This window comes from Ambystoma mexicanum, chromosome 10 (genome assembly GCF_040938575.1).
Source record: "Ambystoma mexicanum isolate Mex_15411 chromosome 10, UKY_AmexF1_1, whole genome shotgun sequence".
NCBI classification, from domain to species: Eukaryota; Metazoa; Chordata; class Amphibia; order Caudata; family Ambystomatidae; genus Ambystoma; species Ambystoma mexicanum.
The window spans coordinates 1,075,118,863-1,075,135,986 of NC_090932.1; the positions used below are offsets into that span (position 1 = coordinate 1,075,118,863).

A 17,124-nucleotide genomic window follows, 5' to 3' on the forward strand; every position below is an offset into this window, starting at 1 on the left:
ATAACCAGCTCATCATCTTCAGCCAGAGATCTCCGCCGTTGTCGAAATCGCTGCACACTGTTGTAGTGGTCCTGATAGCCACCTGCTGAGCATCTCCTGTTTTTAAGGAGCGCACCTTTTCGTTGTCGCTGCTGCCGGCTTCATCCCTGTGTGGTGCAGACCCCCTTCAGACGTCCACCTTCACAACGAAGCTCCAGGAATCGTGGGTCTGCGGGAAACCAACAGGAACAACTGCCAGGGCTCCAGCTGCATCGTGGAAATAAGGTACTGTGTTCTACTCGAGGAAACTGGGTGAACCCTTTTTCTTCATCTCCAAGGCTCGTCCTCGTCTTCCCTCCTTATAACTTTTGCTTCCGAACATTGACAATATTCAAGTACTCTTGGGCTATACGGAATTGTGAACTGTCCAACGGTGTGATCTTCGGCACAGGCCTCCGGTGTCATCTAAACCTGGCTCCGACCCTTTGACTTTTGAACTCCTGTTTCTAAGTGTTTCTCGATACTGTCTACCTAACCTAAATATTGCCTGTGATTTTTGCCTCCAACTCCTTCTGGGTATCTCAGGTGCCAAGTGTGTTTTTGCCCCGGTAGCATTTCATGTCACGGATACGCGTTTATTTAGTAGACCGAATTGTCAAAAAGTGATCGCGACCGTAATCGCGGTAACGTGTTTTGTTCATAACACCGGTTCATTCAAACACAGGGTACTTACCTTGAGACTTACTGTACAAAGTTAATTGGTTAGTTGTAGTATATTTAACATGTGGTTTTGTTTACAGTTTAATAGAGGTGTTGTGTTTATAACCGATGGTTTAAAAATAAATGTACTTATATTTTTTATCTGAAACCTTGAGTCAGTGTTTGCTTGAGTCACAGTAATTGTGGTCCCTTTGTGTAATCTCTGCTACTGCTCATATACTCTTGAGATAAGCCTGGCTGCTCTGCTACTGCTACCACTATAACTTAGTAGTACGGGCTTGTACCAAAGGTAAAACTTGTATTGCCACCTGCAGTCTTAATTGTGTGTAGTGGTCCCTAAGGGCACTGCACAGGATTCTGCCTAACACTGACTTCCAAGAATTGACCATGAAGATCATTGTACATCTGGCCTAATATTATAAAATGCTGTTTTGCAACCTGCACATCTGCATCTAATCTGTGCAGTCGACAATTAGGAGGTATGGGAGTGAAGGAATTAACTGTATAACCTCACAGAACTAAGTGAGGGTCTCATTTTCAACTGAACTATGTTGTACAGCCATCCGACTTGAGTTTTGAGATTGATTGAAGCACCTTAAAATAGTCTCTCGGTTATGTTGAGGCATGAAATATCTCTGCTCGTCTGAAGTTCCTTTTCTTCCATTGATGTTTATCTCTTTGTGTAGCTTGGAGTTGAGGGATTTTTGTGGATGCCCAAAGTTGTGCTGGTTTTCCCCAGCCATTAAGTGTCAGGTGAACGGGCGTTCTGGTAGCATTTGCAGTAAGCATAACATTCGACTAACCCCGTTCGGCTCTACCACAGACAATAAGCCTGATTCGCATTCACATTTTATTATGACACAATCCCATAGGAAACCGTTCTGGGAATCAGGCCCAATGTATTTACGTGAAACCATTGGATTTTCTTTTAGCCAAGTCACGCTTTTGTAGAACCACTACCAATGTGGTCCTGGTACGCCCGGTGCAGACACAGCTTAAACACTGTGGATTGTCTTGTCCAGGCTAACATTTAGGTTCGTGGTGTCTTGGTACTTGCCAGGAAAGATGGAGGCATAAGGAGATTTGGAAGGCTCACAGTAAATTGAACAACCTGAAAGGAAGGCAATTATCAACAATTTGAAATGTTATGTTGTTTTCACTCTTGCAACAATACAATACTAGCTACCTTTTTTTAAATTTGTTTTTGGATTTATTTTGAGGTGTTTCAATGAGACCTATTGAAAAGTAAAGTTCCAAAAGCGAGACATTGTGTTACCAAATAAGTTTTAATGTTTTAAAATAAGAAAGTATGTTTCTCCTTTATTTAATTTATTTATTGCACATTTGTATGGTGCCTATAGAGCACTGTGTTTCCAGGCACCACAAGACTAAGGGTGACGGGGGAACAGAGGAGGATAACAACAATAAATGGTCCTACTAGGCCTTGTGACATTGGGATCGTGCAAGTGCAGCAAACACTTTTTTGGAGCGAGGTCAGGGTAGGGCGGAAGGTAAGTGTGAGGGGGATGGGGTGAAGGAGGTAGGGGGAACCAGCGGCTGGGTAAGTGCTAGGGGAATCCCAGAGGGCAAGGACGCTGGGGAGGGGATAAGGGTCAAGTGCAAGGAATGGGGAAGAGCAGACTTGGTGGTCTAGTCAGGGAGGGTGCCCGAAGGCAAGTGCTGGTAAGGGGGTGCTGGGGCAGACTGGTCGAGGCAGGGCCTAGGCCCTGCATGAGCAGAAGTGACCAGGCAACCTGTCGCAGCAGCAGGGGGGTGATTAGCAAGGAAGGGGAAGAGGGAAGGAGGAGGAGAAAAGGAAGGTCTTGAGATGCTTCCGGAACTAAGGAGACCCGGCTCAAGTCTGAGTGGGGTGGGAGGCCATTCCAGAGAGAGGATCCTGCCAAAGAAAGAGATCTACCCCCACTCTCTGCTTGGAGAAACGTCTGCCCTGTAGCCAAGGGCCAAGTAAATGGTGAGGAAATGTGTGATGTTATGGGGAAAGAATCTTTGTTTTGGTATGAAGTGGGAGCTGTTGTGCCAGCCGTGCTTCACATTTTCTTTATTGTTTTGCATCAACAGGACTTTGCCAACACCATTCCTGGACATGGTGGAATTATGGACCGTTTCGACTGCCAGTACCTCATGGCAACCTTCGTGAACGTGTACATTGCCAGTTTCATCAGGTGAGATTTTTTTGATGCCCCTGAAACTTCTTATCACCCAGTACAACTCAAGAGGGAGTGTGGTCTAGCCCGAGACAATTATTTTGACTCTTTCATTCCCTTAACGATTACAAACTGGGGCATTTAGTAAGTGGCAAAATACAGTTATGGCGTGCTATATGAATAAATGCAAATATACAATGCCTATCTATTTCTGAGGAAAAAGGAACAGCATTGCTTTTGTTTTTGTTCAACATTTACACCTATGCGTTTATCTTAAACAATCTTTACTTATGTAAAGAAGTCCTGAGCAAAACGTACCTTCTCTTTCTGTAATAGGATGACCAAACAAGCACTCACATTTTTGGAAATGTTGGGAAATATACTAAAAGGAACAAAAGATATCTTTAAGCACCCATCCACTACTATATTAGAAAAGAAATATAGGCCAACAACGAGTGCAACCCCTCTTTCACACTACTTGACAAGCAGAAATTAGGGTAAATGGCTGAGTCCTTGATCAAGTCCCCCACTAGATGGCAATGATCGTTTACTGTGCCCCGCTTGGTGATAATATAGAAAAGTGCCATCACACATAGATTGAAGGACAATAGGACCTTAACTTTACACTTCAACAATGTAGCACTCTTCCCCCCCTCACAACACTAATGGCAACCTCTGAGGGTGTGTATGGTTTAAAAATTCTCCACAGTTAAGAAAGTTATCACTAACATGTTTACATAGATACATTTCATCTATAAAATAATAAGGCTGTGGTAAAATAATGGTAAGACACACAAGCATGTGAATCCTCTACCTTAATGATGATATATTTTATTCGAATCTGACCCTTTACTCGCCAGATATGCAATCTCCAGACTTTAGCCCCTTACTACGTTACCACTGCCTCCAAACTAAGGCAGCGGCTGCCTAAGGTGACAAATCTTGTAATGAGTCCTCCTTTCTTAAATTTCACCTGACGTCTTTTAAGATACTCCAGGTTTCTGTTGCACTCTGAGGCCTAATGATTGGGCTACCTGCTGGAAGACCCTGTCCTGTGACCTAGGTTTGGTCCCCAAGATAGACTTCTAACCCTCACTTGTTGGGATGAGGGGATAACTAAAGACAACCGTCAGTTTCCACATTTGGGGTAAGATGCCTCTTCCACTCAGCGGCACACCTGTAAAGATGCACTTTGAAATAAGTGACCAGCTGTAACGGTTTGAGAGGCCATCCTCAACCCGGGGAATTCATTCCCTCCACAATCAAGGTGTCGCATAACAAACTGTCAGTCCTTTGTTCAGCCCTATTTCTAGTTCATCTCATACCCCTCTTGGGTCTCTCCCCCTCAGCCACCAATGAGCCAAGAACCTGGCCGGTGTACAGGAAATATATTTGTATTTATTTGGATGCTAGGTAATAGTGATCACACTAAACTACACATACCAGCTTCTTTGTGGCTCACAATTAAACTTCTTGTTACATAAATAAATCACACAAGCTGGTTGGGAAAAACACAAATTACAATACTTTTCTTTCTACCGATTTCACTTCAAGAAATAATCAACACTGGTTAATGAACAACATCATTTTACATATGCAATGCAGTGCAATTTCGATTTTATCCTACGCGGTTAGAAGGCTAGCAGTTTGGTGTGCAGATGTATACAAATGCATATGGCAATTATTATTTCATCCCCACTTTTGCTTTAAAATAAACACAGGCTGATTCAGCAGTTTGTTTTTCAACCCCCCCTCCACTTAAAGGCCTGTGTTGGGGAAGCTGGACAGAAAAACAAATTGGGCTGATTTAGGAATTTGGGATTTCAGACCCCCTCCCTCCACTTAAAGGCCTGTGTTGGCCAAGCTGACAGTTTAGGGATTTTTTAAATATTAGTTTAGGGACAAAGACACCCCTCTTCCTGAAAGAAGTCGGGGTTAACAGAAAACCTAGGATTACCCAATTACATTACAGGCTATAGTATCCAGCGCACACTGCGAATGAGCTTTGTTAATTTAGAACTTCAAAAAAGCACCCTGTGGTGTCCTGCCAAGGGGAATTAATTAAATTTATATTTTTATTTAAATAGGCTAACAATCTACACAGTTGTGCCCCACCCAATATAAAGGGAAAGGATTTAAGGCCAGCAGACCCCCCCCCCAAACGTTTGGTTTTAAAGGGCTCAATTTTACTTGCATTGAAAACCTCTGTTTAAAGTTCAGGAAAGCCAGCTGCATTTCAGGACTCTCTTAGCGGACAGGACAGGGTCACTCCACTCTAAAGGATGGCCCAGCTCTTCACCAAAGGGCCCAATCAGCTTTTAGGCCTCTCCAGCAATAGACAGCTCCACTCAAAAGCAAAATCAGCAAATCTCCTTTGGTGTTTCTTTGCGGCTGTTAGATAGTAGCTATTAGCAGCTCTCTCCCTCTCTCACAGTGCATCCACCTTATATACCAGTGATGGCACCATCAAGATTTCAATGTTGGGCAGTGCCCTGCAAGAACTCCTGCGCCTTTGATTGGTCCTTCACATTCCTCTCCAACCGCCAGCCCATCCCCTGTCTAAGGATTGGCTCAGGAGTCTAGAACAGAAATATTGCAAATCCCCTTTGAAATCCCTTTTTTTTCTTATGTCAACTTTATCCAAAAAGTAGCTATATGGCAAGACTTTGTAACTTACTAAAAACTGCCATAATGTATATATTTTCTGATTCATCATGGGGAATTAAATAAGGCAACAACCAGGTCCACACCATGTTGCACAGGTGTTTGTCAATTTTCCGCCATTTTTACCAAAAGCATAATAGTTATGCCCATGCAATTTACTCTCCACATATCTAATTTTACCCTCTACCAGCACGCCAATTCTGAAATTCGGGACATGTTCAGAGCTGCCAGAAACACATTTTAGCTTGCCATTACATTTCCCTGAGTCTTAGATGGACACATTTTAATTAACTAAAAAATAAAACCTACAGGTATGCAGTGTGACTTGTGGTTGCTGAAAAAAAAAAAATTCACCAATTGTGATAGTCCATTTAAACTAATCGGAAATCTTCATGTTATTCAAATGTGCGCTCCTTTTCCGCGAGGCCATTTGCCGTTCCTGGCTAGCATGTGACCAGCGCTTCCTGGACTTTGTTTTTATTAGCCTCTTTGTTGTTTGAAGTTGGTAGGCTGCTGGTTGTAAATGCTTTGGAGACATCAGCTACACAGAGATACCCCGCTGCGGATAATGAGGTAGGCCTGCCCTCTGATGTCACGAGGTCCTGGTGCCATTTGGCATCCTGCCCTGCTATCTGAAGTGTACCACCATTTCTTGCATTTTTTCAGAGTTTCAGCTTCCCTTCATTGTAACCCCTCCCTGCATTCCAGCCGCACACACTGTCTCTGTCCATTTGTCCTGCACAGAGCCAAGCCTTCAGAGACAGCAGGCCTGGGGAAAGTTTATTTTCAGCACCCTTAAGGCAGGCCACATTTTATTGCAGTTGTAAATAGTTGGGATGCATGAACCAGGCTTGCAATGAGGGAAGCCATTTTCAAATTCTGCCCAGAGGCCCACCGATTGCACTTGGCTGAAAGGAACTTTCATATTACATTTTCTAACATCAGCCTTTATTCTTTGACATACTGGGTCTTTTACTGATCAGATTTCACTTTGCTTTTGCATCGATGGATTTCTTCTTTCTTTTCACACAGCATGGATTTTTTTTAACGAGGACAGCTGTACAGTGCTGTTTCTTCCAGTCATTGATAAAATTCACTCTTAACTACCTGTTGTTCGTTTTTATGCTGCAACGTGGGTCTGAATTGTCACAGTGAACCACCTTTTGATGAGTGACCGTTTCAGTGAAAAATGCTGCATTTTTTTATATGGTTTGTTACAAACCTTTAAAAAAAGATATATACAGCAATTATTTCACACTTATTTCAGCTACAACAACAACCACAAGTGAATTCAAATAGAAATAAAAGAATCTGAGGCTCTAATCACTTTACAAAGCATTGACATTTCTTAGATGACAATTGATTTTTCATTAAATCTCTTAACAATAAATTCTAAGAAAGATGTTAATGCGATCGTTAGTTTTCTTTTTGAGTCTTCAAAACATAGAGCCCACAAGTCGTCAGCACTCAATGTTTGATGATCACCCAGAACCCTGCCCAAGTAAATAGTTCTCGCTTCTCGCAATGCAAAACAATATAGAGTCAAGTGCTTTATGGACCCTGGTTCGATATTACATAGACGACATTTGTTATCTTTTGGCGAGCCCTTGTCCCAAAGTGCCAGAACTTCCTTAGTTTTAAATGCATTAAAACGAAATTTCAGAAATAAGTCTCTCCAGCGTTTATCTGGAAATTTTACTTGATATTTCTGGATTTCATTATGTTTTTTTGTTTCTGGTGGAGACAAAAGCATCCGTTTTTGTTTGCGTCTAAGCTTGCCAGTTTCATGCATTACTTGCTCACATCGTGTCATCCACTGTGCAAGCATATTAGATTTGTCTAGGCCATCTGAAAACTGCAGTATCTCAAATTGGGGTAGGGTCGGCTTGATGGTTATTTTGTGATAGAGAGCCAACATGTTCCAAGAGTCTCGCAAATTTAGGGATGTCAAGTTTATTTCTTGGCCTGCAATGTGATGTGCTTTTTCAATCTGCACTCAAATTACATTTTTATTTTAGCATTCTCTGGATTTCAACTGCAGAAAGACACCCACATAGTCTGCCCAAATAGTCCCATTTTCAGCGTGAAGGTTTTTGAATGCTGGCAGGTCATTTTCCCAGTGGTCCCTTCTGTTGGTTGTGGCCTTCTATTAAACCCCACACAGCTGCCAAAAACGTTTCCTATTCTTTACCCCTCCATAATATTCCTGTCACAATCTGCCCTGGATTTACCTTGAACTCCCCTGATTACAGGGTTTCTGCCATACTCAACTACCATGCTCCACCTATTAACAGGTAGTTCATGATCTCAGTCCATATTAATTAGTGAGTGCTTCATCAATACATAATGATGTCCAATTCCTTTCCTGGGTGCTTCACCCATGCCTGTGTACATGAGCCAGCCCCACTCCGGGGACTTTTGTCATTGTGCGATGACTGACATGGTGGCAGTTTTCGTGTGAGTATGTGCTTGTATTCTCCTCTACCCATTAGGGAAAGGGAGAATCTGAGGAAATCCTATGTGGGAATCCACTCAAACAAGCACTTGGTTTACAGCACTCCACACCTGAAAAACTCTGATCTTTCTCTTCCTCACACACTTTCCTCAGAGCCAGTCCAGTTTCCCATTCCTATCACAAGTCCTACAGTCATTGACTTTGTCATCTGTAAGTCATGCCATCACTGGGATACAGCACACCCACCCAGCCTGTATGGAGACTCTATACTGCTTGCTACTTGCTTCTTCCGCTTTCATGCATACACCACCACATGCAGCCATATGCTGCATGCCCACAGAAAATAAAGGATATGCCTGCACTAATCCTCTCAAACCTAAATTATGCAAATAATCTTTCCATAGGCCTTCTAGCCTACCTCACCAGGATATCAGATGCCAGACAATTGCTTCACTTAGATCCCTGAAACCGCAACGCGTGGCTCTGGTAGAGCTTGCACTCTCCAACCTGTGTATCTAGTAATGTTCTCTTCAACATGCAATGGATAATTCACTGAGCATTTCATAGATAGGACCCTGTAATCCAATAGGAGAACATTATCAAATACCATGAATACTGTCCTCTGAGAACATGACTGTCCCTCCTGCTGCCATGAATACAATTCAGTAAGAACTGTGTGAGCAGTAAACACTTCTCTGTTTTCGCAGCAGAAACCTGGAAGTGCCACCCTCTCTGCATATGCTGCACAGAGGGTCGGTTATCATTCAGGAAAGTCTTAAAAGCATGTGTAATCCCCCTTTTGTGTAATTTCAACATAAAAATAGATCCATCAGGAGATGAGGGAGGGCAGCACTAACTTACTGATAACCACCAGGAGAGGGGCACACCATAAGCCATCAGTCTCCAGGCTGTAAGTATTTACATAACCCAAATGGTTGTAATATAGCTTGTAAAACATTGCTGTGCTTGCAAGAGACCCTTATACCGCTGAAAGTTGCCTACCTTTAACCTGAGGCCATTCATCAATACCGACACAGCATGAGGTGAATCCACCAACAAGATGACAGACTACTAAGTTGGTTTGTCATTGGTACTTAAATTGAAATTCATGTTATAAAATGTCTTAATGTGGTATGCAACTATCACACCAATTGAATCCATAGTTCAATAGTCTTTTGAACTCATTACAGGCATCAAAATATAAATCTACCAACATCATCCCCCAACTGGATTCCAAAACCAGGAGAATCGTCGGGCACATATTCATAAAGATTCTAGAAAGCACTCCCTATACCTTTCATGCTTTAATGCACAAACGGGCACAACCGAGTCGCTGACAGAAACACTTTGCTCCATATGTCTCACAACTTTGGATCCTACTAGGGGCCACATAGCACCTCTGTACAAATGTCACACCCTTAGACAGTGCATGTGGCGCCAAGGGGATGGGACACCGTGAACGCCAGAGTCGCCAGTGATTTCCATAGTCATCAATCCAATGTGATTTATACAGGGGACAGCTATGAGGCACCTTTTTGTTAAAGATTATAAACAGGAATGAAAGGGCAAACAATGAACCCTCAATGTTCCACTTATGTCCTGATGCATAACATAAATATATATTAATAAATGCAGGTGTAAAGTGGGAAATGTTAAGACTATCAACCTAGTAACAGAAAAGTAAATGAGAGGATGCATTGGAAGTCGGTACACCTCACATGAAATGTGAACATAAAGGCTACTCCTTATTTCCTCTGGTCGCTTTGGGGCTTTTCATTCTCTAGCCGTTATTAGTCACCATATTTTAATTTAGATTAATTTCTCCAGACAGTCTGTCCAGTCTTTAATTTCAGTTTATTGATGCCAGACCTTTGCACAGATCTTTAACTTGGCTAACTCCTAAATGTTCTCACTCTTGTTTAGCATACTGGATCAGCTAGACACCATAACATTAAGTATTAGTCTGTTTTGTATGTTGGGGGATCCCCACCTACCCAGGGAGGGGGCAAGCACATGGAGGTTTTCTAAGGTAAACCCTTCTCGTTGGTACAAGCTGTCAACCCCAACTCTCATCTGTCTCATACGTTTGTGGTCCTTTTACCAGGCCTCAATAGAGTCCTCCCCTTTTATGCAGCCACCCCCCCAAACCCTTGAAGAGAGGAACATGTCCCTGGAGTCAAGAGGCTGACAAAAGAAACTCTGTGAAGTGTCAACCCACATCCAGGACATCGGAAGAATTAACCCTCAGTCACCCAGCACACAAGTCCGAAAAGTAAAACATAAACAGATGTTGTATAAACAGGCTGTGGCTGGCAGGGGCAGAAAAATAAGAAGGGGGAGTGATGAAGACCCCTACCTAACTCAAAGGGCATCGAGTGAGGTGCCTACCCGAGCTAGTGAATGATTGGACTTGTATGGGAAGTGGTAGGAGCACGGTCCCTTTGGTAGCGCCACTGAGACAGACCTAATGCTTTGGGATCTGAAACAGAATGGAATCAGCAATACAATGTTCCCCCTGTCCCCAAACATGAGTAACTTAATTATTCACTGAGCATATCGAAATGTAAGCACTGTGAGTGTGAGGGAGTGACATTATGAGAGCAAAGAAATTGGGTACCTTCAGCACCGGTAGATGACACCCATTTAGACAGTACCTTACCCTTTTAATTCCTATGGGTCTGCACTGCAAATCTGGGCTAACACCAGAGGCACACCACATTTTACAGTGCCCCTCGCACGGCAAGTCTGCATAACACAGATGCTGCATTAATTTCCCTACAGTCCTGCATTAAAGAGATCAGATGGGTAAACCATGCCAAATACAAGTGCTCTGACTTGGCTCACCCTAATTTTACAATCCTGTGTAGCGCAAGCACTAGCATGTTGCACTTACAAACAAGGGGACTTGTTTGGGCATCCGCTCAGTTGAAAGTCAAATCCAAAGTGTCAGATCAACCTTTTGAAGGCTTGCTCTGGCCCCAGTGCCCCAAATAAACCCCAGGTGAATCCACTCAAAATAAGTTAATCATTGCCAAACACCCAGTCACAGCCACAGGTGCAGACACTCACAGAAAGCCCACCCCAATTTGAGGTGTTAAAGGTCTATATAAGCACAGAGTGATTTCAGGCAGTGTGGGTGTTTGGAAAAGGAGGTACTGATAGGAGTTTGTGGCAGGTTGGTGAAGGAGGTGATGGAAGGAATTGGGAAAGAAAAAGGTGGGAGCTGGAGATGAGGGGGAGAAGACCCAACAGGAGGAGAGTAGAACAGAATACCAAGAGGAGGTTTGTATTGAACAGCAAAGGGCAGTTTGAGTGAAAGATCAGAGGGAGGCACAGGAGGCTGGGGAAGTGGTAGCTAGCATGGCCAGGAAAGATTACAGGGCACATTTGGCCCAAGGCAGGGAGTAAGGGTGATACCCCAATTTGAAGGGGTTAAACCCATGGTGGGAGGAGGAAGTAGCAAGTGGCAAGGCATTGAGGAGGAGCAAGACCAGAGGATTAGTAGAGAGGCGCTGCAGAGGAAAGAAATCAGGACCCTAGGAGAGGAAGGTGATACTTCCTTCTAACTTTGGCAGTGCAAATTGGAGAAGGCAAATCCACCTGACTCTGTTTTAATGTTGGGAAGAAGCAGGAAGGGTGATGGAAATCATTAAACCCAAGATTGAAAGTACAGATAGTGATGTTGAGGAGAGCGTTGACAAATGATGTGGGAATTCCCTTGAAAACAGTGATTAAGAAAACTGGTGAATACCAAAAGAAGAACCGAATAGGGGTGTGGAAACTCCTGTGGTGAATCGAGGGAATTCGTCCCTTCTCCCCGAGGGGGTGCCTCCCCCTTTGAGGCTAGGGAGGTGAGCCTGCTCCGTAAGACCCTCCGTAGGAGTCTGTACAAGTGGGACCTCACTGGGAGAGACTCCCTGTTGGGGGACAATGACTCATGTTCCGGTCAGGACCTCTCTGAGCCATTGCCCATGGCATACATGGGAATATCTGAGAGGCAAAACAGCAACAATTCCAGAGACTGGGCTGAAGGCAAAGTTAACACATGCCATGATCATCAAGAAACAAAATCTGTCTCTTTAAGAACAAACTTCCAATCAACTGTGACGACTAGGTTGAATATAGAGGACAAGTTGAATCAGAGGGAGGATGAGAAACTCATACGTGAGCAGGCGAGGGCCCCCTGACGGCATAACACAGGAGAGAGGCAGAGCTGCGAGGAGCTGTGGAGCGCAGAAAGTTCATAACTGCTCTGAATGAGAAGAGCAGATGCTTGAGACCCAGCGTGTACAGTTGGTGCTCTGAACGAGAAGAGCAGATGCTGGAGACCCAGCGTGTACAGTTGGTGCTCTGAACGAGAAGAGCAGATGCTGGAGACCCAGCGTGTACAGTTGGTGCAGAACCGAGGAAACAGGAGTATGAATCCCAGTGGTGGCATTACCAGGGAAGGTTCCTGCTGGGCAGTATGCCCAACTGACTATGCCAACACTTCTCCACTGAAATATCAGCCACCGGGCCGTTTACCAGAAGGGTCACCGGAACACTGGACAAGAGAAGATTGAAACGCCGCCGAGAGCAAGCCGACAGAGAAACAAAGAGAGAGAGGAGGTCCCAAGCAATTGCAGGACCTGGAGATGTTCCCCTGTTCTAGAAAAGGTAACATAACAGGAAGAACAGAAGGACTGGTAGGCCAAGTGGGATTCATTATGTAATCGGAGAAACTCGTCCCAGTGAAATTGATGGAGTCCAAAATGCAAAGTTGACAAACATGAACTGTAACACCAAGGAAAAGAGGATTAGAAGTGCACCTGAGAAAGAGACTGTTAAATCGTGGATCATTTTATTTATTTATTCAGTATTTATAATGTGCCTATACACAATGTGTTTCAAGCTGCAACAAGACAAAAGGGGTTGGGGGGAAACCGGGAGGACAAAACAAACGGTCCTACTTGGCCTTGTGACATTCAGATGGTGCAAGTGCTGCGGTGAGAAGTGCAGGGGACAAGAGAAGGAGGGGGGGGGTGTCGGTCAAGGCGGAAGGGACTGTGATGAAAGCATATGCCACGGGAGGCCAGGTGGACAGAGCCAGAGCAGAGAGTACAGAGAAGGAGGTTCACGAGCTAAGTGTGTGGTAAGGGACAGGAGGGCTACAGGGTGCATGCCCAGTCAGGCTAGTGCAGGGGGATGGGCCCAGAGGGCAGTGCAGCATGAGGGGGAGTCAGGGGAGACCAAGAACAGGGGTAGACTGGACTAGGGGGGCCTGGTGCCCTGTAGGAATCCGAGGGAACCAGGCAGTCAATCAAGAGGCAGACTTGAACATTAGCAGGGGAGGGTGAGAGGGAAGGAAGAAGAGAAATGGAAGGTCTTGAGAAGCTTCTGGAACATAGCGAGATCTGTCTCAAGTCTGAGAGGAGCGGGGGTGCCATACTGGAGGGAGGCACCTTCGCAGGAGAGAGATCTACCCCCCCACTCTCTGCTTGGAAAAACCTCTGATCTGCAGAGAGTTAGAGCTAGAAGACCAAAGGGGTCTTGCAGGAAGGTATTTAGGGAGAGAGAGGGTTGGATCTAGTGGAGTCCCAGGCCCCAGAAAGCCTTGTGGATGATGCAGAGGGTCTTGAACTTGATCCTCGCAACAACTGGGAGACAATGGAGAGATTTTAGGGCTGGAGAGATGCTGATCCTGGGCTTGAGGTCGAGGATAAGTCTTGCAGTTATGTTCTGGATTAGTTGAAGGGGGTGAAGGGAGGAGTTGGGCAGATTGACGAAGAGGCTGTTGCAGTAGTTCAACCAGGAGAGGACTAGAGCTCTGGAGACATTGGGCCTCATTACGAGTCCGGCGGTAGCCGTGCCGGAAAAACTGGCAGGCTGCTGCCGGACCGGTAATACCATTCCCCCTCCGTCCCCCTGCAATCACCGGGGACCGGTAATTCTGGAGGCTGAATTCTGTAAATCCCCATTCCCATGGAGTCCAATAGGACTCCATGGGGACCATGGAATCACTGGTTCAGTCTATGACGGAGCCGGTGTTTCCATATCCGCCTGCAGGCGGGTGGTGTTGCTTCCGCCAGGTCAGGCCTGGCGTGAGTGACACATCCCGCCTGCAGGACTCGGAATCAGCCGGTCCGGAAACAACGGTGGCGGCGGATTTACTGCCACAATTGTTTCCGGACCGGCTGACTTGTAATGAGGCCCATTGTGTCTATGGGGGAAGGTGAGGAAAGGGGGAATGCCTCTGATGAGATGCAGCTGAAAGTGGGCCTTCTTGGCAAGGTCTGTGATGTGAAGAGAGAAGGAGAGAGAGGAGTAGAAGAGAACACCAACGTTTTTTCCTCACAGGATGGTGAGGGGAGGGAGCCCATGGAGGGGGGCCAGAGTGTAGGAGGGAAAGAGGGAGCAGCGGTCCCAATGAGAAGGATCTCTGTATTACTGGCATTAAGGTAGAGGTCTTTAGCAGTGAACCATGCCTGAATAGCAGACAGGCAGTCGGGAATGAGAGAGGATGTGTAGACAGAGGAGGGAAGCTAGAAGGAGTGCTGCATGTCATCTGCATAACACTGGAAGCTGGGAGAGGAGGAGGAGATCAAATGGGCAAGTGCGGTCAGTTAAATGTTGTTGAAAAGCCAAGGCGAGAGGATAGAGCCCTGAGGCATACCACAGGTGGAGAGAAAAGGGCCCAGTTGAACTTGGGAGGGTCGCTCAGAGAGGAAGGAGGTGAACCGGTCCAGAGCCAGGTCCGTGATGCCAAGGGTATCACAGAGCCGATTTATCAGGGTGGCATGATTGACCCTATCAAAGGCAGAGGAAAGGTCAAGAAGGATGAGGACGTAAGGAGAGACGAAATTGAGATTAGAGAGTAAGTCTTCACTGGTGTTCTGGAGAGCAGTTTTCCGTGCCTGTGGCATCTCTGAAGCCAGTCTGGTGGTCGTGGAGACAAGCAACAGACTCAGTGTGGTGGATAAGCTCGGAGATGGTCAGCTTCTCCAAGAGCTTGCCAAAGAAGGCGGTAATGGAGGGCGGTGCTTAGCCATACAGGAAGGGTCGGCAGAAGGCCTTTTGAGGAGATGGTGCACAAGGGAATGATTGAGTAGAGAGGGGAAGGATCCTTTGGCAAACGAGTGATTGCAGAAATTGGCCAAGGCTGGAGCAAGGGAGACTTCAGATTAATAATAGTACCCTGGGAAGAGGGGAGAATATTCTGTCGTTCAAGAGATACCAAGAGGAATATATTAGAGAGAGGATTCTAGGAGGTGAAGGGAACTCGTTCCAGTGGAAGGGTCAAAACACTAAATACCAAGTTGAGGAATTTGAACAGTCATAAACCAGGCAAGAATAGTAGGAGAAACCTTGAGCAAGAGATTATTAAAAATTGGTTAACACCACCCTGGGAAGAGGGGAGAGTCTGTTCATAGTCGAAAAGCTGTGAATGGAGTAAATGAGAGAGAATACTATGAAAAGAAGATAAGAGAAGCCATTAAGATAAAAGATACCTCGGATAAACCAAAGCTGAATAAATTAAGAGAGAACGTTAATCACCCAGAAAATATATCCCACAAGGATACACAGAACCCACAAATATATACAAGACCAAACAGCCTAGATCAAAAGACAAAACAAACTGCAGGAAAAACAATCTTGGAGTGCACTCCCTAAGCATAAGGGAAAAACACAAAGACATTATAAAGGAGTTGCAAGATTTGATACAAAAGATGACTGAAAGATTGGATATTGAGGAGATACAGTCTAAAAATATAAGTAGACCACTGAATAATCAGGAGAAGGGAGTCATTCTCCTGACCTTAGTTCTGTTTGAATAGTGGTAGGGTCAGTGAGGATTCTGTTTTTTTGGACAGTTGGAGTGTTTAATTTGGACATTTACAGACGAATGACGAGCGCCTTAGTTATTTATATAGGTAGGGTACATAGCAGGGAAAAGACAGATAGGCCTTATATTTAATTCTTGGTCTGCGTCCTTCTTCTGACCCTCCACACTCCTTACAGCCAATATTAAGGACAGAGTGGGGGAGGAAGGCTGAGAAGAAAGAGGAAGGGGGTGAGAATCCCTCAAAACTGAGATTGAGAACACTCGTAAAGACTTTGAGAGGAAATGGGTTAAAGGGTGCCGGATACCTGAACATGTGCTGGTGGTTTGGTAGGTCCAGACTGGTCAAAAGAACATGAGAATTAGAAGACTTGTTCAATCATTTGCTTTTACTTCTAGTTCTCAATTGTTATTTTGCCCACCCTGTCTTATATTCCTAAGATAAAGAAAAACAATTTCCTTGCACTGTCTTGGCCTGACCAATGATCACTGTAACCTTTGTGACTTGGGTTAGACCGGGATCTAAATGTTAAGCTTTCACTCACCTTTGTTGAATAACAAACAAAAATGCAATAGCTTTTGCACGTCACTCATTGACACTCCTCTAAACCTCACTCTTCTGCAATCACCACATCTAATAATCCCCCCACCTGTGGCAGAAGATGGGATAGAACTAAATGCTCAGACCTCCACATCACTCTTAACAGATATCGGGAGGATAGCTCAGGGTCAACGTGCTAGTCTTGGAAGCAAACGACATGATGTAACACAGGTTCGATCCTCGGGTCCACACTTAGAAAGCTAAGCGAGTTATAAATAACCAATTACAATATACAATTAATTCACCGCTCATACATATTGAGCTTGGAAATTGCGGGCCATTAATTCAGGCTACTGATATAGAAAGCACTGTCCTAGTCAAAAACACAATTTCGAGAGTAGACCTTCACCTTCCTTCAAAGCACCAATGCATAGGCCAATTTATAATAAAACTCAGTCTAACCACCTGTACTAACGAGTTGCAGAACCTCCATCCCTGCATGCCACTTCTGCCATCAATGAAAGTATTGAAACAGTAATGCCAAAATACTAATTGGAGATGGAGAGTCCCACTTCCTACTAACAACATCAATTACGCACTTAAATATCACCACATGAAACACCCGCTAAGCAACAATCCCTGGCATAATCTTTGAGCATATACCACCAGCAACCTATCCCCAATCCCAGTTGTAGCACTAAGGTTTCTGCATAGACTCTGCAAACACCCATAGTCTCTGTACTGCAAACACCCATAGTCTCTGAACGGGAAGACAACAATC

General features: G+C 44.8%; 1 protein-coding gene across 1 annotated transcript in view; it reads left to right on the forward strand.

Annotated features, from left to right (window-relative positions):
* Positions 1–17,124, forward strand: part of CDS2 (CDP-diacylglycerol synthase 2) — a 316,181-nt gene that overhangs the window by 279,281 nt on the left and 19,776 nt on the right. The window contains exon 12 of the mRNA XM_069618879.1: positions 2,779–2,882. Coding sequence (XP_069474980.1) covers positions 2,779–2,882 — 104 coding nt within the window. The remainder of the gene's footprint in view (positions 1–2,778; positions 2,883–17,124) is intronic.